This window comes from Odocoileus virginianus, chromosome 19, assembly GCF_023699985.2.
Source record: "Odocoileus virginianus isolate 20LAN1187 ecotype Illinois chromosome 19, Ovbor_1.2, whole genome shotgun sequence".
Classification (NCBI taxonomy): domain Eukaryota; kingdom Metazoa; phylum Chordata; class Mammalia; order Artiodactyla; family Cervidae; genus Odocoileus; species Odocoileus virginianus.
This window is the reverse complement of record NC_069692.1, coordinates 42,612,857-42,631,304: the sequence shown is the minus strand read 5'-3', so window position 1 is coordinate 42,631,304 and position 18,448 is coordinate 42,612,857. Positions and strand designations below refer to the sequence as shown.

Here is an 18,448-nt window from a genome sequence, read left to right as displayed (position 1 = left end):
ACACGGAGACTCCATGGCTAAGCCTTGGATCCTTGCCTGTGAGAGGTCATGACAGCATCTCCCAACTGCAGCTGGTATGAAATTTCCCATGAACTGCATTTTAAATACCACAAGGCAAAATGCATCCATGATTACAGTTTACTAAGCGAGGAATTCTGGTGTTATTTTCTATTTATGAAGGGGTATTTTTTACTTTCATTTAGATACGGAATATCCTCCCTTTTATCTATTTATACTTTCTAGATTAAGTATCTTGCAATTTGACATTTATTTAAAGGTAGAAAACCTCCTCTTCTACTTGTTATCACCTCTCCCCTCCTGTTTCTCATCTGTGTGCCTGGAACCAAGGTGATGAACACCAAGCCTTTATTACTGCAGGGTGATACTGTTTAAGAAGGTAAGCGATCCTGGCAATGTAGATAGGTAAGCAAACTGTGTCCTCTAAAGTAAACTACACTATGAGACTCTGAGACAGATTAAGTTTTTGTTTCCGCCCTTAATTTCTAAATTTCTAAGCAGCGTTACTGAGTCTGGTTGATGAAGCACACCCTTTCTCTCCCTCAGGGAGAAATCAAAGAAATACAAAGAGCAAGCATGGAACTCACCTTTTCTTTATCTTCCTTGGTTCTCATTCTCTCACCATAGACCAGAAACACATGCTGACCAGGATCGTAACAGCCGGGGGACTGGTCAACCAGCATCAACTGACACCAGCGGAAAAGGTCCCGGAGGTTGAATTCCCAGGGTCCTCCTATTTGCCCCCATTTCTTCTCAACGGTCACCTCATGATCAATCTGAAAAGACAGCACTCGTACTGGGAAACACGTCCCACCGCTCGGGACTGCGTTAAGTACTATCGACATAGTACAAGTGCACACACAATCCGAAACAGATTAACAGGCTGGATTCGGACGTCTCCTCCCAACTCAGACTTCTCAATGCCAGGAAGACCCTTGGAGGCATTATAAAAATGATACATGCAACAGACCTGAATTACTGTAACTCTCAAATGAGCAGCTTGCCTTCCACTAGAAACTTTTAGAGTCCTATATGATTTATCTCAGTTGCAGAGACTGGTAATGAGATAGTATTCCATATTGAGAAAATGATGATTCAAGTCAGTCAGAAAAATAAAGAACAATTAATGCACGTAAGTACTTACTTGGTTGTTGAAAGCAACCATTTTTTTAACAATATTTTTGTCAATGGCTGGAAAGAGAGTGCTGGCAATGAACTCCATGTCTATTACTGTAAGGGGATCCACAAAGACCTAGAAAATCCAAAGATAACACGAAAAAAACGCCATCATTTCTCTTTACCAAACATGCCTGCCATGACTTACGCAGTATTTTTATTTAATGCCAAAGGAACAATGCCTTAGAAATATATATTTCAGTTATAGAAATTTCTTTTCTTGCATTCTCAGGATATGGAATCATATAAAATCTTTCAAATACAGAGCAGAAGGTTTTCTTGTTACCTTCATTCTAACGGTTTAGAGAAAGATACCTGCAATTAATATTTTTAAAATATTTGTAATTTTAATCTCCTATTATGTAAAATTCTCTCAAATATCTAGATGGTAAGTATACAAGTATTTATTTTTAAGTCTGATCAACTTCTCAACAGTTTTGAAATTTTTCACACAAACTTCTTAAAAGATACTTAGTAAAGTCTTAATTACCAAGAAAGGAACATTAAAGAAAGCTAATATCTAGAGGCATTTCCAAGCCACTACTTTGAAAAAAGATGTTAAAAGAAATAAGTGTATGTGTACATACACACACTGATACAACTACTCATGGTGGCTGACTCTGGTATGGAGAATGCTGGATTTTTTCTTCTTCCTGGTAGTTTTTTGTACTTTTCTGAGATTAGTGCACTATTTTCATTATAAAATAATTTTTTAATGTTCTAACAGACACTTAAAAAGATTGGCCTTAATCCTTGAGCACAGTAATAGAATCCTCAAGATGGTGGTGATCTTACTTCCCTCCAACTGATAACATACCAGGGCCTCTTAAACTGAAGATAAAGGATTCACACCAGGAGAGGACAGTGACAGGAATCGGTCACATTAACAGCCATCACACCCAGACATGAAACTGAGAAGTGGACACCACAGCGAGCCTGCCCCATCCTCCAAGCAGGCACCCTCCCGGCTACTATCGCCCCCGGGCCCACCTCTGGGTTTTGGGCAACAGTACATCTTACCTGAGTGAATCTATTCAGGAAAGACCTGGGCAAGCCCTTCCTCCCGCCTCCTTGTCTAAAAGGGTTCTGACAGCCAAAAATTTTGGTCTTCTCATGCTGCACTTGAAAGCTCATTCCTAACTCAGGAACATAGATTTCTCCTCGGTGGTCAAAACAAGCATTGAGTCCTTCCAAGACTGACTGAGAAGCCAGGTTCAGCTATTTGGAGAAAAAAGTGCATACTTATTTTATATGCTATTCAGCTATTAAGAAAAAACACAGGAATAACACACATGAAAAGCAGTCTTATCTTCAACAGGGATGGGGACAGAGTTCAAACAACATTGGTAACACTGTTTGTTAAGCTGAAATGACATGAATTCAGTCTACTATTAATATTTCATCTATATGTTAGAGAAATTTGGGGTGTATAAAATAGCAATAATTTTTAAGTAAACTGAAGTCAGATGAAATTCTTTAAAAGCAGTTAAATTAGCCTCAAAACTAGGCTGTATCTGTTACTTGCTCCTATACTGGCCTGCTTTATAAATTACAGCTTACCAGTACAAAGATATCTCATGCTTAAATATCTGGGATTTTTTTTTTAAAAGAAGCTAGCTAGCTCCTTACATACTTAAATAAGAAAACATCCTTTCTCGATCAAGTAAATCTGAATAAAATCTCCAAATGGTTTTCAAAGTCATGATATAAACCACATAATGTGGATCTAATGATGCCAACAGTTTTGTCAATAACAAGTATGAGGATCTGTGTGTGTCCCAGAAATGAGAAGAGCTAAATGGAGCTAAACTCAGCATCTTCAGACACTGAGCTAGCGCTCAGAGATGTGAAGTACTGGTCGTTTTCAGACAACATGGAAAACCTCAACTGTGAAATGGGAATCAATAAAATGCAAATGGTCCAAAAATCAGCTTATATTAGAATTTCAAGTGCCACATTTACACAAGCACTCAAAGCACACGCTCTGCCACATATCCCTTATGGGTCAAGTTCGAAAAGCTGCTCTTACGTAACGACGTCAAGTCCAGGTTGCCTGGCAGTCCCTACATGCATTTCCACAAAATATGATTCTGGCCAACAGTCTCAAGCTTTGAAACTAGGCACTCTTTTTTTTTTCCCTGGTTAATGATTATCCTATCACATATCTTTCGTCAAAAAATTGGCGGAGGTGGTGGGGGGGTGGGGGGAAAGGTGGGGAGACGAACAAAATCTGTCCCTCTTTAATCTCCTCTCAAGACGAGCAGGAAGCAGCTCAGCGGAAAAGGAACCCCATGGCAGTCCTGTCACTGCAGACTCAACGGGGTTTGAATCTAGGGGACCTGTTGGGGCCAGTGTCAGACGTGATCTGTGGCACTTTCATCACTTACTTATCATTTAACCTGCACCATCTTTGCTTGCCCTTTCGTGAACACACCAAACTAACTCAGTTCTTTGGGCCACAACCTTAAATTTTTATTGTGTGCATCACATCTCCATTACCTCTCTAGCTGCCTGTCAGTTACAGAGACCCAGCACTTACCATGTGTCATGACGTGCTCTGTCTTCTGGCCACTAATCTACGCCCGACCTGCACGTATTACACTGACTGCTTTCTCACCAGATTTGTGCGGCTCATCCTACTATAACCTTCCCCCACCTTTCGGCTGAAGTGAATTGGTCGGCACTATTTGTAAACTATGTTATCTCTGAAAATAAACAAGAGACACAGCAAGCCTACCACAGACTAGAGACTAAAACTAGTGAAGAGGCACTGTCTTACTGAAGGCTAGCTCACAGAAGAGGAGAGTTCGTAGGGGAGATGCAGAGGGGCTTCTCTACGTGCTTTCTGACAGCTGACTTTCCTTACTCGCGAAAGAAACCATGGAGGATTCTTTTCATTGGAGAATTTGTCTTTACCTAGCCAACAACACGATCCGGTGCAAAATGCCCTCAAGTTACGCAAACTCCGCCCCGCTCCTCACACGTCTCAGCCTATCTGGCGGCCTGACCGGCTGTCCTCTCACCTCATCCAACACAACCCAATGGCCTGCCTTCAGGGCTGCCAGCAAGGGGCCGTCACGCCAGGCAAACTCTCCTCCCTTGCCACCCTCAACAGGTAGATCAGCTCCAAACAGGTCTGTGATGTCCTATGAGAAGAAAAAAAAGCGAGGGAAAGCCAGTATTACATAAAAAATGAACTAGATCCCAAGACCCCAAATCTAAAATGATACCTAGGCCTCATGCCACTTCTTATTCTTATACCCCAAAGAGAACTAATCAATTTCACAACCAGGAGCCTAGGAGCACCTTCTCATCACAGTACTCTAAGGATCTATCAGCTAGAGTCCTGGGTAACAGTTTTCAACTTTCGCTGTTCTTGAAAACAAACTGATGAGCTTAAAAAATACCCAATGCCCAGGCCCTGCTCCTAGACCCCATCCCAGAAGATTCTAATTTGTCATCTCTGTCCCCTAGTTTCATAAGATTGTTTAAAGGTCATTTTATCTTAATTAACTTCTTTAGAAAGGACAAAGACGAACAGGTTATATTACAGTAAACACCAAAGCAGGCAATTCTATCTCAGAACAGAGTAAAGCATCTAGAGAGACTAACACCACAGGTGTCATCTAGTAATGAACACGGAGGAAGAATCAGGTTTGCAGATCATGTTGCTGCAATCTTCATCACCATGAAATATTTGGGGCTCTGATAACATCATAATTATTTCTGACTAGGAAACACTATAATGGATAAAGACGTTACTCCCTACACTTATCCCCGTCAGCTGTAGCATGATCAAGCTTACCGTCTGCTCTGACAAGTTGATTCGGATGAGCGTGTTGCCTGAAGCCCTGGCTAAGGCTCCCACCAAGCTTGTCTTGCCCACACCGGGGGAGCCCTCCAGTAGAATGGGTTTGTTCAGTTTTGTAGCTCTTAAGAGCCTCTGGGCATTCATGGCTGTGGTGCCTGCAGTGAGTGCATAGTCGGCGATACTGTTCCTATGCAAGACAGGGCCTGAGGAGGAGAAAAGTCACTTATAAGCTGGACATCACACCAAATCATACATACGTATCAACTGGAGATTAGGAAAATCCAGCAAGTAGACTGTCAGTCAATGAAGTACCATATGTGGTGAAAATGTTAATCTTATTTCAGTGTATTATTCCCTCACTTCTGGGTTCATAAAGTGCTTTCCAACATCAACCAGCAGCATACTCTTTTCATCTGTGATGACCACACTTCTTGCATACACAGGTCGGAACTGCAAGCATGCGTCTTTGCATATTTCCTTTCACAACCTATACCTGGCATCACTACTCCGTGTGCTTGTACAATCTACCCTGTACTTGTATTTTCCTAAAACTCAAGCAGAAGCTAGGCAAACAGGCCAGATGGTTCCAAATAAACAATTTCATTCAAGGTTTTAAGCCACCAGATAATTCAGGATGCATCTTGGAGCTGAAGTGCAGGACTAATACCAGTCTTATAGGGCTTAATATTTATAAGCTATGTCTTCTGGAAGAAGTTTCAGACTGGTACATCAGTTTGGAATGGAGCTAGAAAAACATTTATCTTCTCAGCTATGACAGCAGAAGCAAAGGCTATCCAAGACCTTGGACCCAGGCCACAAGAACTCAGCTCCTACAAGAGAGAACTGAACACCACCATGATGGCTTCGGGAGGGGATCTAATGGTCACATCACAGGGGCCACATCAGAGATGAAGGCAGTGCCACTGATGAGCGAGAGGGAAAGGGACAATGTTCCATCCAGCCAGGAAGCTGGGCTGGTTTAGCCCATCACTGGACCCCCGCAAGTCTGTGTGTTCCTGGAGCCCAGCAATTATTAACACAGAAAGGGAGGAGGAACAAGAAATAAACGACTCTTCTAGAGAAGCAATAATCCAAAAAGTCATGAGCACCCTGGAAAGATATCTAATATAACTACTTCATTTAAATATTTGACAGAGGCAACCTAATAAGAGCAAGGATTAAAACTTAAATCCACTTGCATTTCCCACTTAGCCACTCATTTACTCATCCATCTCTCATTTTCTGAATGTCTGTGACTATTAGGCTACATACAGATGCCAGGGACAGGAAGGTGAGTGACATGATGCCTGCCCTCAAGGGTACACAAAACTGTTTCTGTAAAAGGTGATAAGGTTCTATGGTTGAAACATTACGGGCTGAATAACCACTTTAGGAAAGGTCTTATTTTGAGCACTAACACAAGAATAAGTGCATTTTATGGGACAATTTATTTATATATCAAAGACTATATTATCTCCTATTTCTGCATGCCAGTTATATATATTTTAACCACTCACACAATAATGATTACACCAAGTCAGATTCTAACTGTTATCTAGTTCCAAAGTAATCATGAGTATGATACACTAAAAGTGAAAGTCACAATAAAAGTCAACTATCTAGGAACCACAAGAGAATCATTTACTTAAGATAATTCTTACCCCTTGGTATAAAAAATGGATGAATTCCCCAAAGGTTATCTATCGCAGTGAATTCCTTGGCTTGGAGCCTGTCGTAAATCTTCAATTCGTTTTTCTGACTTTCTGTAAGTCGGCCTATCTTGGAAAGTTTCTGGATTAGGAATTTCAGACATTCTCTGCGAGCCAAGAGAGCCGTACCAAACCCAGAGGAGGTTACCCCTGGAAGAAAGAGGACAGTCCGTCAGACGACACCCGGGCACCAAGCTCTCCAGCCGCGCAGCAGGGGCTCGAGGTGAGCTGCAGCAGCCACCGCAAGCAGCCGTAAGAAGGGCGGCTCCCCGCTCCCCCAACCGCCAGACCATCAGTTCAACAGCGGCTTATTCGGCAAGCACTCCAGTAACGCCACAATAAATCAGCCTGCAGAAAACCACCACCAGTGTTACTACATTTAGTCATGTGGGCTTGTAATTCTGATGTTCATGGCTGAAAAAACACTTAAATATTACATTTAATAAATCGCAGTAAACTTAGAACTACAGGATTCCAGCCGATTAACTCTAAATGACTGTGTTAAGAAATACCATGTTAAATTCTTCAAGAGCATTACCAGCAGTCTTCTATCAGAATCACTATTTCGTGCTTACTAAACCCCTGGTCTGTAAGCAGTGAAAAGTTTTCTCCACTCTTATAACAATCGCCTCTCAAAAAGTAAAATGAGAATCACTGTGCGTCTTGGAAATGTTAACGTAAGTCTGTACACAGCCCCTGGCTCAGAGGTCTGGGCCTGCTCCATCTCATGGTCCCCTCTGCCCTAACCCCTTGTTCTCACCAGCCAATATACCTGAGCCGATTCCATCTATGTACACTAGGCACGCGGCATGGACAAAAGACGTCACTGTGGAGATGGTCTCCTGTCTTTTCAAAGCAGCTTCCTCCCCCATCGTGTTCATGAAGTTGACCCAGGACAGGATATCTCTGATACTGACCACACATCTTCGACCAAACTCCTGGTGGGTCAGCCAGTCAATGAAATCCAGCATCACCTCAGCTATGTCAGCCCCTAAGACACAAGGAAGCATACAGGTTTGCTATTTAGGAAGACTCCAGAACGGGGATTTGCAACATGGGGCCCATAGACAGTCTTTTTCTAAGAAAACGAGGTCCACAGCTTTAATCACATTTCCATAGGGTTCAATGAACAGCATTCTCCCCTTACCCCAAAACAAACAAAAAACCAGAAAGAAAACTTGAGAATTAAAGTCTTTAAGAAGGTGCCCTGAAAACTGCTCCAAGAAATAAAGTACTCATAAACCTCAGTCTCAAAGAAGCAGATAACCTTTCACATTCTTTAAGAAAGAGAAAAATGTGATCCAGACACTACTTGGATTAGTTAGGGCTTGTATTAAGGCTCAGACCAGATCTAGGCCCTAAATTTAGTCTGTTTGATGCCAAGAATATGGATACATCAAGGCAATCAAGGCTCAATTAAGAGCGAGAGAGGAAAAAGAAAGATGTTTTGGCACTCACTGAATATTCTAAGAATCGTTAAACCTAGATTATAAGTATATGGTAGCTTTTAAAATACTACTCTATTTTCCTAATGTTTCAGAATTTTCATAATAAAAAGAAATTTTAAGGTGAAATAACAAGTTAGTTGACAACTACTGAAGAAACACAACTGAAAATTCTATAAACATTTTCTAAAGGTGGTAATCACTAAAATTTAAACCACATTTTCCTGGGAATTACATGGTGGTTGATCCCTGGTTGGGGAACTAGGATACCACAAGCCACATGGCACAGCCAAGTAAAAAAAAAAAAAACCTGTATTTCCCTTATCTTTAGCCAACGAATATTATATATTTTATAATAACAAATCTTATTATAAAGATGGCCAACAGGTAAAACCATCAGAAAGGTAAACTTTAGTAACCCTGGTGAAGGAGCGTACCAAGCTAGTATTTTCCTTAGATCTATTCGTTCCCAATTCTCCTTAGAATATACCATATACACATACCATCGATGTCCTACTCCCCCCGCTCCAACATAACTTCTCAGCCCACGACCACCCCCCACACCCGAATACGCTCACCTTTACGATCTGTTCTGCCCAGAGACAATCCTGGACGAAGATTACGGCTGATGATCTGAACTAAATCTTCACGCTGTGTGCTTTGAGGGCACCATATTTCCGTAAAGCGGTTTCTTAAGGCAGGAGACAGCTACCAAGAACACAAATTCTAACATGAGTATCTGCGAGGAAAACAAATCTTCTGAATACTGGCTGCGAATCTGTCAAGTACCTGGAGCTTCTTTTCTTACCTCTTCTACTATCTATAACTTATTGATCACCTATTTGTCCCGGCTCCTAACACATGTCATCTCATTAATCTCCACCACACTCCCCAAACTCATATTCCCATCACCTTCTTTAAAACCATGGTAGAGAAAGAACTTCAAGGTCTCACAGAGTCCGTGCTCCAAGGATTCCAGCCCCAGCAGATGACTCCCAAATCCCAACCCCTGTCCCAAAGCAGAGGCCCTTCCCTTTATTTTCCCTTCAGCTACCTTAACCGGAGGCTCAGAAAAAGTAAATGCTATCTTCCCATGGGGGAGAGCTGTCTGAAGTAGAGGGAGAAAACTTGGATATGGCTCAAAGGGAGTGAAAAGGTAAAGAGGGGACTCTTTACTGCCTATATGACAAGGAACAGTTAGTCCTCCAGTCTCAAGAGCCTTTGCCTCAGTCTGGATTCTCTTACCCTTCCCCTGGGTCAGGTAACCCCCATTCGCAACAGTGCACCAATGATTTCCTTTTACTGGACAACTGGGTCAACACCATACTTCTGTCTACCCAGCCGCAGGAGCACGTGCCGCTCAGCACCAGCCTGGCTCAGCCGGGCCCCAGTTTCCGGATGCCAACTCTGTCTGACGCAAGGCATGCAAGCCAAAAGGCGGCTCTCCCTTCGCGCTGTGTGTGTGAGTTGCTCAGTGATGTCCGACTCTGCAACCCCATAGACTGTAGCCCACCAGGCCCCTCCGTGCATGGGATTCTCCAGGCAAGAACACTGGAGTGGGTTGCCATTTCCTCCTCCAAAAGGAGCTATAGGAAGAAAGAAAGTGAGGTTGCTCAGTCGTGTCCGACTCTTTGCGACCCCATGGGCTGTAGCCTAGCAGGCTCCTCCATCCACGGAATTTTCCAGGCAAGAGCACTGGAGTGGGCTGCCATTTCCTTCTCCAAGGGTAAAGGTTGGCAATCTCTGTCCAAAAAAACTCAAGCAAACCTGCCAGGCAAGTTAACACACACAACCTGGAAATCAGATCTTTCTGTGTTATTTCCACTTGCCAAGAAGCCCATTTTCATACTTTGTTTGAAACTGTGATGTATTTTATTTCTTCTCCTCGGTGTTTTTCTTGAAGCACAGCGATCGTCTTTTTTCTCAAACTACTGAGGAAAAATAGTAGTCATCCCTCCCTAGCCTGAACAGACCAGGGTCCCAAACACAACGCAGACTTCTCACAGAAAGGCTTCACGAGCCTGAGGGCCACGGGGTCCGGGGTGCTCCACGCTAACTGGACCCTCACAGCACTTTCTTAACAGAAGACACCGCCCCTACTCTCTCCCTTTCCAAGTTTGAGGGCGACCCACACAACCCCCGAGACAACTGATACGCTCCACCTGCAAAGCCAGGACGGAATCCCGGCTGCCACTGCTTCCGCGTCACTTTAAAATCACTCGTATCACCACCCCCGGGTTTAGCAGAGTAGACTTGAGAAGCAGAACATGAGAATAAAATTCAGTTCCAACTCTTCTCATCCATAAAACTAGCATAATAACTTCCACACACAGCTCCCATGAGAATCTGTTACAATAACACATGTAGAAAGCCAGGCAAAGTGATTGAAACAATGAAATTTCACACACATACAAAAAGGGAAACGTCAAGTAAGGAAATGTTTTATCTCTTAGAATTATTTTTCAACCTTATAATGACTCTGAAATATCTTTCTGGATTTTTGTTTTTTATTCAGTTTCTATGCAGATAATTTTTTACATACTATATTTAGGGTGCCAGTGAGCTGAGGTCAAAAGGCAGAAAAAAATGATGCTTTAACAACAGTTTTACCTCTTTTTTTCCAAAGTCGCCCCCAGGGTTCATGGTTGCCAAGATACGGAATTTCTTCCCAGCTGTCAACAGCTCTACCTCATTATCCCTGTCCTCAAGGTTGCCTTTTTCCGCTAATAACAGAGTCTTTTCCACTTCAAGGACACTGGAAGAAAAGTTGGGAGATGGGAAGATTAGAAAAGGCTTCCTTATTCTCTTTTGTGGTGACAGTTTTCTTAAAAAGGAAAATAAAATCATCTTCTCTGTTGAGCTTTCACTTTAGTTAATGGTTTCCTATGACAAACTTCAAAATTTTTTTTAGTAGTTATCCTAATTCCTGTGTCATGGAACAATAGTTCTGATCAAAAGAAAAAGAGTTCCTTTTTCTACTTTAAGCCCTATTAAGACATTTGCTTTAAAAATGGGTGACTTGTATGCAAATATTCATGGCAGCATATTCATAAGTGGAGGAGAACAACCCAAATACCACCAAGAGGCGAGTGAAGAAAAAAATGCAGTATTATCAGCAGAGTGAAGTACTATTAGGAATAAAAAGGAGCACACTAATGAAGCAGGCTACACCCATGGACGGGACTCCAAACATCGATGCAGAGCAAGAGAAGAGATGAGTTATATGAAAGGTCTTGAAAAGACAAATCTATACAGACAGGAAGCAGATTAGCAGCTTCCTGGAGCATGCTGCTGCTGCTGCTAAGTCGCTTCAGTCGTGTCTGACTCTGTGCGACTCCACAGACGGCAGCCCACCAAGCTCTCTTGTCCCTGGGATTCTCCAGGCAAGAACACTGGATTGGGTTGCCATTTCTTTCTTCCTGGAGCATGAGGCAGCATCAAATACAAACTGTAAATGCAAAGTTGGGGTCCTACTGGGATGATAGAAGTGTAAACTGGATTGTGGTGGTGGCGAAACTCAGTAAATTTACTAAAACTTATTGAATTATACATTTAAAACATGTACATGTCATGATATGTACATTATATCTCAATCAAGAAAAACAGTTAATCATCAAGATCCACAATGATCTGAGGTCTTTTTGTCTAGTTATTCTGCTTTGTCCATTTATCTTACTTTTAGTAAAACATTTTTCTTCTATCTCATGATTGAACATGTACTTTAAATAAACAATGCTTTCTTTTTCTAAACGTGATCCATCTGCTGAGTCTTAAGGTCTCAATGAACGCTGCATCTTACTATTTTCACTGCACAACAAGACCTTCTGTTGCGATAATTCCTGGTCTGCAGCAGTTTTGTTTCACTGGTGCTTTGTATCTGCCAAAGAGTCATGACGCACGGTGGGTTCCCACAGTGGTTCCTGCTTTCAGGGGACCCGTCAGGTGAGCCAGCCTCACCCCCAGCGCGACCGCGGCTGGTACTCGGTCACCAGGGGTCCATCCATCAGGCCTCCACGTGGGGACCAAGATGTCCTGCCTCGGTTGCCAGGGCTTCATTCTACCGGACAGGACGTTCCTGAAATCTCACGCATATTTTTCTTGTCATTTAAAAACTTTCTGGAAGCCATGTTCCAAACACGTGGGTTCACGTCGGGTTTTACTTTTCTTGTCCGGCCTAAAGTCTGTCATGGTCCAAAAAGCAGGGCTCCGTAAGTTTACTGATGGCTTTAAGAAAATCCTTAAACTGCTTTATCTGATCAGATTTTGGTACTCGTGCAGCCATATTCTTTGGGAATGTTCATTTGTCACCTTTTCTGATGCATGAGTTTCCTTTCTGTTCTGGAAAATCAGCAGTCCAACCTTTGCTTAGATGTTTTCAGGGAGGCCTGATTTCTTAAAGCACAGGCTCTCACATCCGACACCAATATGAGGCTGGGGGCTGTGCAGCCAGCCAGGCCTGAGTGGAGGGTAAGGGTCCTGTCCTGGGGTGCTGAGAGGCCTGACAGCAGTAACACCTCGGGTTTTGATTCTATTTCTTTGAGGAAAAAAATCAATGGCCATGTAATAATTTGCCTTAAAAAAGGATTCTAACTTGGGCTCGTGTGTTTTAGCCCTAGCATCCCATAGTCCCATCTTTCTGATTATTAACAGCTAAACAGAAGAACCAGGTCTCTTAAAGGAGAAACTGAGAGCTAAAGCCTAAGGAGCAACTGCTCACTGTCACTCTCAAACATTTTCAGCAGACCGATGAAGAACATCACTGTGCACAGGATTAGTATCTGTAAAACCCAGACCAGCAGAAGCATCGAACACAGGGCAAGCCTCTCCCACGCGTGTACCTGTTGAGTCTTTCCAGGACAGAGTCGTCAGCCAGCGAGATCTCATCCAAGAGGAAAAAGCCGTCCTCCTTCACGGCCAGAACCAAAGGCCCATCACGCCACTCAAAGAGTCTTGACGTGTCAACTTCCTCCTGCAATTTGGAAAAGCGGGTTAACTTAAGGAGCAGGTAGCTCCACAAGACAATACACACGTAGCCAGCACACGTCCACTAGTGAAAGGGTCCTTCTGCAGAAAATACAGGTCAAGGAACAAAGAAAAGAACTTGTGTAACAGGGTGCTCATGGAGCCCCCATGTAGACCAGTGAAAATATGAAGATAAGATACATATCAAATCTGGAATCAAACACCCCGCCATGAACAAAAGCCCACAGCTGACTGCTGCAGGGAGCCAACTTCAGTTCTTTAGATGAACAAACGCATCATCACTTGCTCTGGACACACCTTGTCATCTGGCTTCTGCCTCACCGGCCGCAGCCCCCCCAGGAAGTCCGAGGTCTCCATGTGTAAGTGGCAGCTGACCGAGTATAATCTCTGATCTGCCAAGGCTGCGAACAGCTGGCAGACAGTCGTTTTCCCACACCTGTGAGACATGCACACCAGATTAGCAGGGGCGTGAATTTCAAACGTCCTCCACAAACACCCCAAGCATCAGAGAGAGGAGCCCTGGGCAGAGCCGACCAAAGCCACAGAGACCGCTGGGCCACACGGGGCCTGTGCCTTAGCCTCAGAGGCCCTCCCCCAAACACCAGCACCCTACCGCCTCTCATCCAGAAGGGCAAGTGCCGCATGAGCTCTATGGAATGGAACCCTTTCTCCCGGCTTTACCCCGTGTCTCCAACCAGCAGCACTGGTTCACCGAATTCCAGCGCCCTTCCCACCAGCATCGCCAGTCGCCGCATGCCCTCGGTCCACACGATGTGGCTGAACTTAGACTCCCAGGTGGATGTCGGAGTAGACAATTTACCTATCAAAGGCAGAGCACACATGTAGGTTCTAATGTGAGCACAACTCAAACTCATTTTCCTTGGGGTACGATGGCCTACTCACTCAGCAGCCTGAGGACGTTTTCTTTGGAGAAGAGTGACTGAGGACATAGTCTTTTCTTGAACTGTTTCTCAAGGACTTCCTGAATCACGACCACCTCCTCCTGCTTCCTGACTCGGCCTGCCAGAAGCATAAAACCTCGGGGGAAGAAAAAGACACCGTCGAGTGTTAATCCCAAGGAGCGCCGAGACTATGGAGCATTAGCTGCTGTGAAGAGGAAGCCTGAAGACCTACTTTAAAAACACAGAGACCCTACTGCAACGAACTGTTCACTCCATCAACATGACCTCTAGGTGAGTCTAACAGACGAACTCGTGGCTCTGAAAGACATTCAGGAATGCTGGAAGCAGCTTTGTCTCTAACAGCTAAGAAGTAAAAATGATCCCCATGTCCTTCAACAAGAGAATGGATAAACACATGATATCTCCACACAATGGGTTACAACCCAGTCATAATTTAAAAGGAATGAAGTCCCGATACACAAAACAGCGTGGCTGAATCTCACATCAGTCTGAGTGAAAATCCACCAGACACAAGAGCACACACTGCATGATCCTGTTTGGATGAAGCGGAAGCTCAGGCAGAATCTATCACTGGTGACAGATGTCAGAGGAGAGCTTACCTCCAGGAGCTAAGACTGGCAAGAGCCACGAAGGAATCTTCCGAGGAAATATTAATCGAAATGTCCTAAATCTTAGCCGAGGCGGTGATTTACATATGGGCATCCACATATGTAAAAATATACTGAGCTTTACATGAAATAATATAGCACCTCGCCCGTTCTACTGTTACATTTTGTTATCCCTTGATGGGAAAAAAGTGTTCCTCCCTCTCTTCTTTACCAGTTAAGAAGAGCAAATGCAACTCTCATGGGTTAGTTTCATTTCTTCCCCATGCTTATTAGCCACCCTGTTAATCTCACCAAGACCTCTCAAATCAGAAGATTCTGAAAGGCTTTCATGCAGAGCAGCATACAAATTCTTCCAACTGATTAAACCAAAATGACCAAAATCTGAGTCTCAGATGACATGACCGCCTTCTCTTAGAACTCTGGTATCATCTAATCATCTAATCTTTCAGTTTTCTGCAAGTTTCTAAGGCATAAGCAGGATTCTCCATGGTCACCACACTGCAGGTAAATAGTGCAAAGAACCACCAACCTCCTGCCTAAACTCCTAATGGCATTATGTCCACACCCTGACTCCCATAGGTGGCTACGTGAAGGGACGAGTGAGAAAACCTTGGCAACCAAAACCTAACGGAACAGAGGCCTTGCAGAAACAGGATGCTAATAACAGCAGTCTAGACTCGAGGGACAAAGGCTCTGTTCTGCAATGCTCAGTACAATGTGTATACTGAGCACAATTTGAGCAAGATTTGTTTTAACAACACAGCTTGTGATCTACCCTAAGTTCACAGTCGGACAGCACGTGCTGAGAGCGTACCATCGTTGGCTAAGTGCTGCAGCCAGTCATACTCCTCCTGCGTCTGCTCAGCCAATCTGTATCGCTCAGCCCATCGAAACAGATCACGGAGGGTGATGAAGCCTTGCTTTCCAGCAAACACTGAAGAACCTCTGCGATAGGACTGTGAAAGCACCAAAACAAATGAAAAGGGGTGATGGCAAGCACAAAGTACAGAAGTCCTAACAAATTCAGGCTCCTGTAGGAAAAGATTACAAAAAAATAATACAAATAGTGCAAACATGCAGAAGTAATCCCACAGTGTAGGAACACATTAGTGAGTGGCAGTTATTGGCCTGTTAGGGAGTGATTCAAAAATGTATAATCCTGACAAAAACCACTTTTAACCCCATAAAATAAAGGGGATATTCTTTAAAAAAAAAAAAAAAAAAAAGGAAGAAAGAAAAGCTGTAGCTTTGCAGAGTTCACAAGAGAAGTAACACAAGGATGGATCTCTTTAGTTAGGTCCATACAAGGATTACTGTATCCATTTAAAAAAGAAAAACTGCACTTTGTCAATGTTAAATTCCAACCTTAGTAAATGCTTCAAAATTATCCACAAGTAGGGAATGTCATCACACATAATTACCAGAAAAATTTTAACATGTTATTAAATTGCCAAATTATAAAACAAAACCAAAAAAATGAATATTAATGAAATGCATGTTAAAGATACGATCCTTACTCCAAGAAAAAATAATAAAATAATAATAAAAAGTAATAATAAAATGGACTGCTGTTTCTACCCCAGGAGGCCTCAGATTCTGGTCACCAAATCTGATCAACACAGTCCAGTTGTCACTAAGTGATGAGAGGTGGAATACCTGAAGGTCCAGCATGACTTTAACCAACTTGCTGCAGTAGGACGGTGGCAAGCTACACCGCTTGTGCAAGATTGTCTCCAACTCAGAACTAGGCAGTTCATCAAAGTGCAACTCCACAAACCGATTCCTGAAGGCTCTGGAAAGCACCTGGGAAGCGTGCAGAGAACAATATGATAAAGAGGGCCTTTGCATCTAATTCCCAGAATGGAGGCTCCGTCATTCACCATAAAAAGAAAGTCCTTCAGAAGAGGTAAAAACAGTCTCACCAAGACTAACATGCCGTGTTGACAACAGGAGTGAGGCAGCAAGAGCTACTCACCTTCCTGCCCCCGTAGAGCCCCGGGGGGTTCTGGGTAGCAAAGAGCGTGAAGCGAGGGTGTGCTCTCACGACTTCCTGTGTTTCTGTCACGAGCAACTCACGGTTGTCGTCCAGCAGTCTGTTCAGCGCCTCTAACACATCGGTGGGGGCCAAATTTAACTCATCTAAAATAATCCAATAGCCCTTCCTCATAGCATCAATAAGAACACCTTAGGGGAAACAAATTATGAGAATCAGTGCATAAATTGGTCCAAAGTGTTATATACCAATCAACAAATCCGAGATTACTGCTAAATTTCAAAGCAAATTACTCTCTGCAGCTACTCATGTCTCAAGACAATTTGTGGTGTTAAATATCAAGGAAACTTACACTCTTCAAAACCAGGCCCTAGTCCTGTCTACAGCTGACAAGATGAGTGTGGCCCAAAGGAAGCATCAGCCCTAACCATCACCACTTATCTGTCATAGAGCCCAGGCAGGAAGAAAAACCAGCTGTTAGGGCATCCATGTGCCTCAGCTGAAAAGGCTAAAGACTACTTGAGGAAATCCACGGAAAAGAATAATAATCCTACCTTCTTTAAACACAAGCTTCCCTGAGGAGTCAGATGTGTAACAACCGATATACTCTTGAATATCCGTGTGCTCGTGGTTGTTAATACGCACGCAATGGTTACCAGTAGCTGCGGCCAGCCACCGGATCAGGCTTGTTTTACCCACTGATGTCTCTCCCTGAATCAGCACTGGATAGGTTCTTTAAAAAGATCAACCAGTAAAGCAATTTAGAAAAAGACAGAAACCAGAATTAAATCATGTAGCATTTTAAACAAAAAAAAAGACTATAACATTTAATATCCTAAGAGAACGTTATTATACACCTATGCACCATGAATGGAATATTTCTTAAGCCCTGAGCAGTTTCTATATAAAAATAGTTACTGAGAAACTACTAAGAAAGTAATTCCAGCCCCTCTTGCACTAGTAAGAAACAGTGAGTGGGACTAGCTACTACTCGCTTAACAGGTAATAGGTGATGAGTATCCGTCAGCAAAATACTAAAAGGCAATCTTAATAATGGCGAAAATGATCTGCACATTATCTGCACAGCACCACATGGTGGTACTGCTCCCACCAAATGGTACAACTGGAAATGGTGCTCTGCGCCGGGTGAAAAGCGGCAGGACTGACTTTAGAAAGCACTCACTCACTCAGCGAATGAGTAACAGGAAAGCTCTCTGACAGTTAAGGAAGCAAGACCAGACTCTGAGCACTGCCCGTGCCGGGCAGACACCAGAGCAGTGGGAGGAAGGCCCACACACCCTGCAGAGACCACGCGGACTATGTCCCTCAGGTTCCGCTTGACGGAGGGCGTGAGGATGTACGTCTCGTCTATCGCAGGCTCCCTGTCTCCCACCGAAATCCAGTAGCCTTCCACCTGGATGAGCCTGCCTCCCTTCGGTTCTGGAATAGGCTGAAAGACACAAGGGTCAGAGGAATAAACCACGGTCCCACACAGCTCCAGCGCTCTCTCAGAGAGGGGTGGCGAAGAGAACTGTCACCAAGCATGCTGCCTTGTTCTGGATGCCCTCGACATTAAAATCCACACATGAACAGGAAAATAAAATTACTTTGAGGAATGAGAAAAAATGGTGACATGTACTGGTCTTAAAACTCACATAGGGGTAGGTAGATTTGGGGGGCACTTAAATCAAAATAACTTCTCAGATAGTTTATGACTCAGTTCTCTTCTCTCATCTATGAAAATTCTCACTCTAATCAAGCATTTTCATCAAAAATATGTGT

The 18,448-nt window shown here is 43.4% G+C and overlaps 1 protein-coding gene and 1 pseudogene across 2 annotated transcripts in view; both read right to left on the bottom strand.

Moving 5' to 3' along the window:
• The window catches only part of MDN1 (midasin AAA ATPase 1), a 138,352-nt gene that overhangs the window by 68,752 nt on the left and 51,152 nt on the right, over positions 1-18,448 (bottom strand). Inside the window, exons 23-40 of one of the 2 annotated variants that reach the window (XM_070450115.1) lie at positions 17,965-18,116; positions 17,221-17,399; positions 16,649-16,857; positions 16,330-16,476; positions 15,488-15,629; positions 14,046-14,180; positions 13,824-13,962; positions 13,440-13,578; positions 12,998-13,128; positions 10,770-10,914; positions 8,738-8,867; positions 7,475-7,705; positions 6,667-6,864; positions 5,000-5,208; positions 4,218-4,340; positions 2,215-2,412; positions 1,163-1,270; positions 606-794 (exon numbers count right to left, since the gene is read on the bottom strand). In XM_070450115.1, the coding sequence (XP_070306216.1) occupies positions 606-794; positions 1,163-1,270; positions 2,215-2,412; positions 4,218-4,340; positions 5,000-5,208; positions 6,667-6,864; positions 7,475-7,705; positions 8,738-8,867; positions 10,770-10,914; positions 12,998-13,128; positions 13,440-13,578; positions 13,824-13,962; positions 14,046-14,180; positions 15,488-15,629; positions 16,330-16,476; positions 16,649-16,857; positions 17,221-17,399; positions 17,965-18,116 (2,904 nt within the window). The remainder of the gene's footprint in view (positions 1-605; positions 795-1,162; positions 1,271-2,214; positions 2,413-4,217; positions 4,341-4,999; positions 5,209-6,666; positions 6,865-7,474; positions 7,706-8,737; positions 8,868-10,769; positions 10,915-12,997; positions 13,129-13,439; positions 13,579-13,823; positions 13,963-14,045; positions 14,181-15,487; positions 15,630-16,329; positions 16,477-16,648; positions 16,858-17,220; positions 17,400-17,964; positions 18,117-18,448) is intronic. The other variant, XM_070450116.1, reaches the window with a different exon arrangement.
• On the bottom strand, positions 12,163-12,441 carry LOC110127245 (mitochondrial import inner membrane translocase subunit Tim9 pseudogene; annotated as a pseudogene).